This window comes from Gopherus evgoodei, chromosome 3 (genome assembly GCF_007399415.2).
Source record: "Gopherus evgoodei ecotype Sinaloan lineage chromosome 3, rGopEvg1_v1.p, whole genome shotgun sequence".
Taxonomy (NCBI): Eukaryota; Metazoa; Chordata; order Testudines; family Testudinidae; genus Gopherus; species Gopherus evgoodei.
Window position 1 is genome coordinate 86581201 of NC_044324.1, and position 12001 is coordinate 86593201.

General features: G+C 36.6%; 1 protein-coding gene across 1 annotated transcript in view; it reads right to left on the bottom strand.

The window, feature by feature from the left end:
• ASCC3 (activating signal cointegrator 1 complex subunit 3) overlaps positions 1-12001 on the bottom strand; it is a 544482-nt gene that overhangs the window by 159371 nt on the left and 373110 nt on the right. Inside the window, exons 15-16 of the mRNA XM_030556009.1 lie at positions 712-903; positions 170-394 (exon numbers count right to left, since the gene is read on the bottom strand). Of these exons, the coding sequence (XP_030411869.1) occupies positions 170-394; positions 712-903 (417 nt within the window). The remainder of the gene's footprint in view (positions 1-169; positions 395-711; positions 904-12001) is intronic.

Here is a 12001-nt window from a genome sequence, read left to right on the forward strand (position 1 = left end):
ACTTATTGTTCATTTCTCTTAAATCCAAAATATACACCTGTAAAATCCCTTTATTGGGGGGGAGTTTCTATTAGTTTATAGACATTTTGAATATAGGAATATTGCATTTTTTGGGGATTAAAACTGGTCACCTTAAGATAGTTTCTCTTAACAACTTGTCAAATGTTACCTCTGCATTTAAGTTGTCAGCAAGGCTTTCAAGAAACTGGCTCTCAATTGGGTTCTGCTGAGTAAGCAAAGTCAGGTAATGGCTGAGTTTATCATGTGTTGTAATAATGATGCCTTCTCCAAATTTGTCAAACTGAGGCCGTCCAGCTCGACCAAATATCTGCATGACATCTAAAATTCCAAGGTCAACAAAGGAGCCTCTTTTTGCAGCATATATTTGTGTTCCCTGGTTGAGGAAAAGTTAATAAAAATTACCATAAACACACACGAATATAATCCTGATGAGCTGAACACTGAAATTAGGCAAATACAGCGTGATCTCAAAAGTGTACCTTAACTAATCCTTTCATAATCTGCAATATATTTAAATCTGTACTGCACAAACTGGATTCTGACTGGAGAGAATCAGTTTAACGAGAGATAAATAACATTTCAAGTCAATCAGACCCCCCCCACCCAACCACAATGAAGATCTTGATATTCATGCATTTTTACAGGTTTGTTTTAAGACACATGCACTTGCAGAGCAGGATAACCACTTACCTTAATAATAACAGCATGAGCGGGAAGATTGACACCCCAGGCTAATGTGGCTGTACAAACCAGCACTTTGATATGTCCATGAGAAAACAAGTTCTCAACCAAACTTCTGTCTTGCCGCAGCATTCCTGCATGATGAATACTAAATCCATCTGGAAACAATTCACGTAACTGCTTGTTTCTGGACCTTTGTACCTACAATGGGCAAAGGAAACATATTAATTCACTTATAACTACAGTATAGGAAGCACCAGACTTAAAAAGGATTTGAATTATCACCATTTCAAGAAGAGGAGGAGGAAGAAGGGGAAAAAAAGGACTACTCAGTACTATTATGAATCATATAAAAATGAACCGTTTCCACTAATGGGGAAATTTAAATACATACAAACACCTGTTTATATACTATAAGTGAATCAAATTGCTTCCCATAATTACTTGCAAAAGAATTTACTTACTTGGCACCCAGAGAAGCCAGATGAGCATTATATTACAGTGGCTTCATTTGAGCTGATGACCCAGATTTACCGATTCACAGCATGAAAAGCTATTTGAAAGCCTGAATTTCTCTTTCCTTTTTAACATAAACTCGCTCTATCGGCAAGAATGATTGTTACTTTCCGGCTATTATAAGCATCTTATTACACTTCATTACCAACTGAGAATCTTTATATATATCTGTAGATTTCTAGAGTACCCAACACTACAGTTTTTCAGAACTATATACTGTATTATAACTTATTTATTCTATGTTCAGTTGTCGCAAATGTCAATTTCTGTTTTATCATTAGATACATTAGTCCCACTTTTGCTGTCTCGTATGCATCACATGTCTACCAAGAGCCCATAGAGTAGCACAGTGGGTAAAGCAGAGCAGAGTTTGGATCATTACGTTGGCATGTTGCCACACACACACGATAAGTCTCTGCAAGCGCAGAAATAAATAGGGAGATGGGAAGGAGTGCAATTATGAAGGGGAAAGAGGAAAACCAACACTTGATGAAAGCAATTCAGATCATCTACTTTTTCCAGAGTTAATAATTTTGGGTTTTGAGAACTTGTGGGGAAAAATATATTGGGACTAATGAGAGACTAAAAGGGTGACAAAGCTTCTCAATGCCTGAGCTATACTGTCTCAATAGTTATTTATTCAACTGAAGGGAACCAAACTAAGCTTCAAACTGGTGAAGTGTTCATGAGGATTTTTATGCGAGTCAGTAGAAAGATCACATCATGTTATTTAACTGATCTGCTGCATTGCTCAAGAATGAATAAATATGAAGCAATGCATTTCATGGGAACTATTTTTTGAAAGTTAGAAAAGGAAAACCAAATATTTTATAAAATACATAAAAGTGCACTGTATGTAGCAAATCAACCTCCACAAAAGAATCTCTTCATCTGCTTGTCTTCTTAATGCAGGCAAAATGTGAATTTGCTTCACTGTCAAAGTTGAAAATACTAGAATCAAGGAATTTCTGATTTGATTTAAAATACAGTGAACCTCAGTGCTAAAGAGTTTACAATGAATGGTAATTAACTTCTGTTTGAAAAATGTAACCTCTCTGTGTGTTAAATTATACAGTATGACAACCATTGAAAACACAAATCACAAGTATCAATTCAGAATAAAAATTCACTTCCTTAATATTATGCACTGTATTTAGCTCATACCTCTCCCTGCATGTAAGTAAATGAGGTTATTGTACTTTTGGATCAAAAGAGTTGTCTCATAAAATATTGCTTAAGTATCACATAGTCAAATGCCAAAACTACACCACTACTTGATAAAACGCCACCTGATATAACACAAATTTGGATATAATGTGGTAAAGCAGTGCTCCGGGGGGGGTGGGTTAGGGGGGCGCGCGGGGCTGCGCACTCCGGTTGGATCAAAGCAAGTTCAATATAACACAGTTTCACCTATAATGCGGTAAGATATTTTGGCCCCCAAGGACAGCGTTATATTGAAGTAGAGGTGTATTTACTGTATTACCATAATTATTTAGCCAAAGAAAGACCATTTAATTATCCATTGTTATAAAAGTTTAAGGCTAAGGTTAAAAACTAGAGACTAGCCTGAGTTGCAAAATTCAAATCCTGATCTCAAATCCCCACAGATCAGAGGAGAGAAATCCAGGATTTTGGCTGAGTTCCATCTAAGGTTGCTACCTGTCAGTGTTTTCCCAGGATCACTTTTTTTTTTGCTGAAGTTGTCCTGGAAAATTTACATGGGTGGGGAGTACACACTGCCAGCCAGCTGTGTAGTTTGTGGGCTCAGGATCATCTTGGATGTCCCATTTTTAGCACCTCAGAGGTAGCAACTCTAATTCTGTCTCTAGTCAAAACTTGAGAGATTGTTGTAACCATAGTGAACAAGAGCAGCTGTTGATATTAAAACAGTTGCCCAACCAGTTTCAGAAAAATCATTGTCCAGCGATACCGAAAGGACAGGAGACAATTGATACGGATTTAATCAGTCCACAACTTTATTATTAGATGTTTGGGACTACCCAGCAGATAAAAACGTACAGCGCAGACAAATCCATGGTCATTCAAATAACTATCTGGGGCTTCCACCTGCCCCACTTCATTTTCCATCCAGGTCTGCCAGCCAGCTCATGGCTGGGACCTTACCATCCACCCTCTCCTTCCCTTAGGAGGTGAAAGATGGGCTATAAGTAAGGGGGGTGGCTCCCTGCCATACCAATCATAGGAGCGCCCCCTCATTCCATTCCTTTAACCAGCACCTCCTTTTTACATCCTTTACCAGGCCATTTATCCAGCCATTGGATGCCTTCTCTATGAAGTACCTGCACTGAATATCCGCCCAAAACTTACAAAATGAGTTTTGACATAACAACTAACCCCCTTTCCTCCTCACCATAGTAAGCACTCCCTCAAACCAGCTGTAGGGAAGGCAAAAAAAACCTCATTCCACCTAAATGAATAAAGTGATGAGGGAAAATACTTTCCTAATTGCCCTAAAAAGGAGCAACTAGTGCAAAGCCCAGAGCAGGTCCAATCCAATCTGATATTTGCCATCTTGAGGGGAGGGAGGATGGGTGTTGCCTTGCCTGCTGCATGGAGAAAGGGCTTTTAAACCTGCCCCTTTTAAAGTCTTCTGCACTTATGTTCCCAGTGGATGAGTCAGTGTCGCCCATGCTGACCCCCAGCTTCTGACCTCCTGCCTCCCCTCACCCATAAAGCACTGCTACCCTTCCTCTGGCAAGCCTGGACAACAACTCCCCCACATCAGGTGCGATGCAGTCAAACTAATATTGGGAAAATAATCTATTAATAAGAAAGACCAGGTGCTGACATGCAGTTCTTTTAGATTGATTAAGAGAAGAGGGAGGCTCTTAATGGAGACCAAAAGAGGAGCATGGGAAGTGTGTTTGTGAGGAAAGACAAAAATTAAGAGAAAAGGTTTAATCATTCAAGAATTCCAAACAAGTGAGCATTCTTGAGTATTTTATAATATATATAAATATTTATTTGCACCCAAAATATACCAAATGCCTTAAAATAAAATTCTTGAAGGATTTAGTTGTTTTCAGTTTTATCAGATTTACAATGCTGGCTATCTTAAACACAACATTTTAAACAGGTACTTTAGAGATTAACTGTATTTTACTGCAAGATTATCAATAGAATGCTACAGAGTTCACAGTACACATTTGCTATTGTGAAAAACAATAATGATGGCTCGACTCAGACGCTCTACAGCACTGACAAAAATTAAATGATATGTATAGCACTGGTGGTTTTGTAACTACCAATGCAAAGAGTTTTGTTGTACATAAAAGAATCAAATTAAACAAGTGATGTTAAAAACAACAACTGCGAATAGTCAAAGAGAAAAAAACACATGTAATATGCAAAAATATTCAGTGGCTGTAACATATGCAAAATCTCTGTTTGAAAGACTGCATGTTGCTCTATCAAGGCCACAGAGATTCTTAAATATAAACAGCTAAAAGAAACAAGCAGAGCCAAACAGAATGAAAATGTGCTAGTCATTAAATGAGTGATACAACTGAATGATCACTTCTGTTTCTGGGATTTGAATGATTCCTATTAGTTTTTACAAAATAAAACCACCATCAAAAACACCTAAACAAGAAAACATACTGGGGACACTGACTGATCCGAACTTCCAACTTGTTGAGGTCCTGATAATTAACACAGTCATAGTAAAAATAATATGAAATTCACCAGAATAAAGATAATTTTTTTGCCCCTTAGCGATAGCCAGCTTCTAAAAAAATATATGCATAGAATTTTTTTTTTTAAGTTGGCAAGTATGGTTCAAGTTGAACATGCTCAGCACATCCAAGATGCACTCAGAAGCTTAGATGATTAGTATTGGGCTTTGCAGAGTTCTACAGAAAGGTTCTAACATGATTTGAAAAGAGAGTATCAGTTGGAACATATTACTAACACATAAGTGAAATCACGCTCCAGTTCACTGTGGCCTTCTTTTGCTTTTAGTTTGCAATATGAATTTCACTTTTCCACAATATTCAAACTTCATTTAAAGGTAACTGCTCTCATCCAGTCACTTCAGCTTCTAGTTTTTCATTCTTATTGAACTATTACACATTGAAATTCAGTATTTCCCCATTATAAGGTCATGATCACTTTTAATAAAAAAATGCTACAGATCAAGTGAGCAGCAGAATTCTACATTTAATCCCTATGAATTACACACTTTAGAGTAAGAAAAATAATGCATTTCTCAAGTTGTCATTATCAAAGGGAAACTAAGTGGGTAGATTATTAAATTATCCCAAGGAAGATTATTTTGCCAGAAGATGGGAAATGGTGACAGGGAATTGATCACTTGATGATTACCTGTTCTGTTCATTCCCTCTGCGATACCTGGCATTGGCCACTGTCAGAAGACAGGATGCTGGGCTAGATGGACCTTTGGTATAGCCGTTCTTATGTTCTTAGTCAGTGTGTAGTTTTTAAAGACAGCACCTTTGCAGACAAACCTAAGCACCATCTCCATGAATTACAGCACTGTTCCCCAATTTATTTTATTCCAGAAGCAACAAAACCAGTGCTTAATATATATGAAAAGTGAAGCTGTAAAATATGAAATGATGTGTTACCTGCATCTTGTTGTTTTCTATCACAGTTTTAAAGAGTTTATGTCACAATTTATCTGAAATTGTAAGTGTTTCAAGGTGGATGGTAAAGTACCTTATTACGACGTCTGTTTCCAGTATCCTAATTACAATTGATTTTTCACCCTCATTGCTCAACTACCTGCATATTTATGACCTTTTGCTTCATGTGGGCCTGCATCAATAACAGTATGTACTAAATAAATATTTGATAGAAGATATTAAATAAACTTCACAGCTAAGATAGCATGGCAATGTCTATATTTCTCCTTTCAGGGTCTTGAATTTCAAGATGCTCTCTATGGGGTGCATTAAAAATGGCAGTGTTACAAACAGTACAGTGAGTTGTCTACAGTGACTCAGAAAAATCAGAGGGGAAGCCATGTTAGTCTAGATCTGTAAAAAGTGACAGAGTCCTGTGGCACCTTATAGACTAACAGAAGTATTGGAGCATGAGCTTTCGTGGGTGAATATCCACCTCGTCAGATGCATGTGGTGGAAATTTCCAGAGGCAGGTATAAATATGCAGGCAAGAATCAGTCTCGAGATAACGAGGTTAGTTCAATCAGGGAGGATGAGGCCCTCTTCTAGCAGTTGAAATGTGAACACCAAGGGCAGGAGAAACTGCTTTTGTAGTTGGCTAGCCATTCATAGTCTGCAGGATGGCTACTGTTAAATCTGCTATTTGCTCCAACCTTTCAGACAGAGACTAATACCTACAAGATCTTCAGCAAGCATTCTCAAAACTACGATACCCACATGAAGAAATAAGGAAACAAATCAACAGACATGTACCCAGAAGCATCTTTCCGCAAGACAAGCCAAAGAAAGAAACCAACAGAACTCCAATGGCCACGATCTACAGTCCCCAACTAAAACCTCTCCAACGCATCATCAGTGATCTACAACCCATCCTAGACAATTATTCCTTGTTTTCACAGGCCTTGGGAGGCAGGCCAGTCCTCGCTCACAGACAACCCTCCAACCTTAAGCATATTCTCACCAGCAACCACACACCGCACCATAGTAACTCTAACTCAGGAACCAATCCATGCAACAAACCTTGATGCCAATTCTGCCCACATATTTACAGCAGCGACACCACCACAAGACCTAACCAGATCAGTCACAACATCACAGGTTCATTCACTTGCATGTCCACCAATGTGATATATGCCATCATGTGCCAACAATGCCCCTCTGCTATGTACATTGGCCAAACTGGACAAATCACTATGTAAAAGGATAAATGGACACAAATCAGATATTAGGAATGGCAATATACAAAAACCTGTAGAATAACACTTCAACATCCCTGGGCACACAATAGCAGATGTAAAAGTAGCCATCCTGCGGCAAAAAAACTTCAAGACAGACTCCAAAGAGAAACTGCTGAACTTCAGTTCATTTGCAAATTTGATACCATCAGCTCAGGATTAAACAAAGACTGTGAATGGCTTGCCAGCTACAAAACCAGTTTCTCCTCCCTTGGTGTTCACACCTCAACTGCTAGAAGAGGGCCTCCTCTTCCCTGATTGAACTAACCTCATTATCTCTAGACTGATTCTTGTCTGCATATTTATTACTGCCTCTGGAAATTTCCACCACATGCGTCTGACGAAGTGGGTATTCACCCATGAAAGCTTATGCTCCAATACGTCTGTTAGTTTATAAGGTGCCACAGGACTCTTTGTTGCTCAGAGAAAAATGTGCCACTTAATTTTAATGAGAAGTGAGGCATACAAAATAAAAAAAGATTTATTCATACATTGTTGTTTTTCAACTACAGAGACAAAAAGCGTAACATGACAGACTTCCCTACTTTCTCCTTTCATCTGATAGTACAGAGATATCATCATTCATGGAAAAATACAAACTAAGTGCTTTTTGTTTGAAAAAACAAGGTTATATGAAGTATAAAGAGCAGAATGAAAATGTAACAACAGGCTTATGGTTATATTTGTCTTACTTTAGCAACTTTTTCACTTGGATGTTCAAACAGAGCTTGATAAAAAGAAGCATAAGCCAACCTATTAAGAATTAAAAGTGAAATGACATAAAACAAGGATTTCTACTATCTTCCTTCTCTAGACTGGTTCAGGACAGGCTGGGTACATCACCGTTGGCTTGTCTTAACTCTGTGGTGACTGATCTTTTTGGCAAAGACAAGGTTATTTGGATTTGTTTGCAGCTACTAAGTCAGGTCAAGGATTTTGGTGTCCCTTTGAATTTTGTCTTTCCTACAGAAAGCCATGTTTCTGATTGACATGCAAGTATTTTCTTCCAGCTACATAAATGGCATTGGCTACTCCCCTACTTGTCTCATAGTGACCTTGCTACAGCAAAACTTTGTCCTTGAGACCACAAGGCGCAATTACTGTAATTTCCTCCTTGTGGGGTTCACAACAGGGCATCAGTTTTAGCTTTCTCAAAGTGCAGCATCATATTTCTTCACTGGTCTGAGCAACTGTGAGCAATTTAAGTCCACCTTTCTCATTCTCTACTTCACTCTTCATTAGCTGAAAGACCTCAACAGTTCTGGCCACTGTTTTTGAGGTCTACTTAAGCTTCGTTCTCATGAGTATTTGTGTTCATACACCATCAGACTTTTTGACCCAATTACAAAATATAATTACAGCCTCTGAAACAAACCAACCACCAAAAACAAAGTAATCCTGCTGCAGACTCCAATAAAGGAAGTTTAATATGCTATTAGTAGTAGATTTAATAAGTGTGAATGCTTCCATCATCTGTATCCTTCTTAACATATCCCTTGAAATTGAAGTGCCTGCCGCAACTTCAGTATCTTTAAAATAATGTAATAACTTTTCTAAATGTGTGTGATTAACTCTTAAGCCTTCTGAGATTTCTTCTTTTTGATATATAGCTCTGAACTATACATCAGAGGAAAGGGACAGAGAGCCATTCATGAAGGAGAGAGCAACACAGAAAGACTGAATGGAAAAAGGAAAGGGAAGAAGACAGTCAATGGTCTCATTCCTGCTCTCACTAAAGTAAATGAGATTGGACCCAAAGTAAGGGAAAAAAACCTGACCCACATATGAAGATTCAACACTTTATTTTCTTCTCTACAGGCTTCTGTTTTTCACAGTGTAATACTGAGAGGTTGAGAGAAGTACATTAATCAATGCAATATTGTCCCTATCGTCTCATGACATCTTTGACACAGTATTTCTACTTGTTTATTTTATATTTAGACTTGGATGGGTTAGATTTGTATGGGTAAATATTGATAAACGTCAATTTCACAATAAACACACAAACCGATGAAAAATATTTCCATCGACAATAAAAATTTACATATAGGCAAAGAAATTTTTTTTGCTTGAATTTGATTTAATGTTGCTTGAAAACTTATTAGACTTTGGTTTAAGGCTATTTACTTTGTATATTTAGATATATATTGACAATTTTGTTCTAATGGTTATAAAGCTAACTTTTCGAATCTCAATGTCTACTGTCCTTAAGTAATTATTTTCTAACTCCCTTACTTTCCCACAATTGTAAAAATTGAATCTTAAAACCCATGATTTTGTGGAACTTTGAAACTTTAAATTGATAAAAATAGAAAAAAAATCAGCATTATCCATCAAAATTATAAAAAACAAAAAATCAATTTCTGCCAAGACTATTTATATTCAATTTACAGTTGCTGTTTTAAAGGGGCAGCTAGAGAGCACTGAGTTAATTGAAACCTCTATTCCATTAAAAGGTTGGAGAACAAGTAGAGCAAAGACACTAAAATCACTACAATTGGTAGGTGCAGTTTTAACTCAATGTATTATGATGTTTCATGTAAAAAATATTTACTCAACATGCATAGTCATTTTATCTAACAAAAATTTAAGAAACTACATGAGGTCAAGAGAAAATTGTATAATAGTGTCTTCAGCTATGACACTATACATCACTTTATGAATGCTAGTTAAAACACAGAAAAATATTAAGAGATAAAGGGATAAAACCAAGAAAGCAACATTTTTGAGCTGGCTATACTTGAGAACCTGTCTTACATGGAATAATGCTATTCCCTGTATTCCTCCTTACTTGCACAATGAGTAAATTTGCCAAGCAATTGTTCCTAGGACAAGTATGAACTGGGAGTGTTATATGATGGAAGCAAAATGAAGAGAACAATGAACTAGGAAAAGGAAAATTTAGGATGAGAGGAAAAGGTTTTACCAGATTTCCTGGAAGCTGTCTTAAAGATGACTTTAAGACACTACACCATTACTAACCCTTTTGTGGAATAGCATGAAGAAGTGAAGAAAAGTACTTACATTGAACTTTGTAAATCTCTAATATGTGAGACTGTTTATTTCAGTAAGGTATGTTTTGTAATGGATACTATTACATTTAATATGCTGAACAAACAAAAAAATGTGTCTTCCAGAAAGAGTGCATTCTAGCCAAAAATCAAAGCAGTGCCATCTACCAAATAATGTAGTTTCTCTCTTTCAGGATGCTTGTTTAGTGAAACTTATAAAGGCCTCATTTATCACTAGAAATTACAGCTCCCCCACTTTACTGAGGTTATAGCCAGTAGGAAGGTTATTTTCCAAAATAGATATTTTAAGTCATAGATTTCAAAGACTCAAACGAGAGGTGCCTCTGCTAATTAACTCAGTACAAGCCAAACCCTAAGATAAAGTACTATATTCAATTTACAGCCTGATTTCCATTTCCTAATTCCTTTTAAGACAGCTTGTGCAGTATGATTGCATGGTAAACTATGGTTGGAAGCAGAACATGATAAATGACTATCACTCTTAGGGTACTGCTTTCTCAGGAGTTGCTTTAAAGAGTGTAAAATTGGAGAGAGTGTTCATACAACCAGACATAGAAAATTCTGATCTTTGACTAATTTGGAATAACAAATATAGAAATACAATGATGGGAAACCACAATGAAAATGCGGAATAGCTTGCAGATAAAAGAGGCCAAGTCACATTTTATAGCTTGGATTAACACCGTTCCATAGTATTGCCAGTGACCACTAACCACCAAAACAAAACTAATCCTGCTGCAGACTCCAATAAAGGAATTTTAATATGCTATTAGTAGTAGATTTAATAAATGTGAATGCTTCCATAATCTATATCCTTCTTAACATATCCCTTGAAATTGAAGTGCTGGCTGCAAATTCAGTATCTTGTTAATTATCATTTAAAATCTTTTTAATTGCAGTAATGTCTCTATCCAACACAAGTTCTTTTACTTGGTTATAATTAAAGGACGTATTTGTAATATTTCTGGCAAACAAATATGAGTCAGTTTGAATTTCTCCTACAAGAGCATCAATAATCCCAATGTCTCTCACAGATGGTGTAGGGTTCTCTATGGTTGAGTTAGAAGGTCTTGAAACTGATGAGCCATCATTCCTCCCAATTTACTGAAATCACATCCGTAAATTTCACAAAGTGGTCTAAAAAATTCTCTAAAGGAGGAAAGCAAATGTAATTGTTTTTAAATTGAGGAACATTTTTAATTCAAAAGATATTTTCCACATATTGTATAAACAGTGAAATGGATCTTTCCAGTATTTTATAGAAGATCTAACAGTAACATAATTTTAAAAAACAATTTTTGCATTGTTTCAATAAGATGGAAACCCAGATATCCACACCAAACAGAAAAGTGTGTATCAAGCCTTATTAAAGGCCTCAAGCCTTGTCAAAAACAGTCAATATATTCATTTTAGTTAAGTCATGAAAATGTACATTACTCAAGACCGAGGAATTACTATCATAACATTGTTTTTATAAACATTTTGAATAAGTTTATATGTAAAAATCACACAGAGCCATCATATTCTCTCTTCTCAAGTTGGAATGAAAAGATTCCTACATTAAGAAGATATATAGAAGGCTAATTATCCATGTTCATCCTCCTCAGTGAAAAGAAATCTGGTCATTAGTTTTGTTAAAATCATTTACAACACATGGAGTTTCTGACTGAGGGAAATTTAAGAATCCTTTCTTGTTCACCCTGCTCACTGTGGTTACTAGTGATGTTTTAAGTATGACAGAGAGTAGGTAAACTACTCCATGAAAAGGAAGAAATAGACACACAGATGGGGTAGCTCAATGATACATGAAGGCAGTTCTGCCTAATAATTAAAGCTGGCTCTGAGTGTG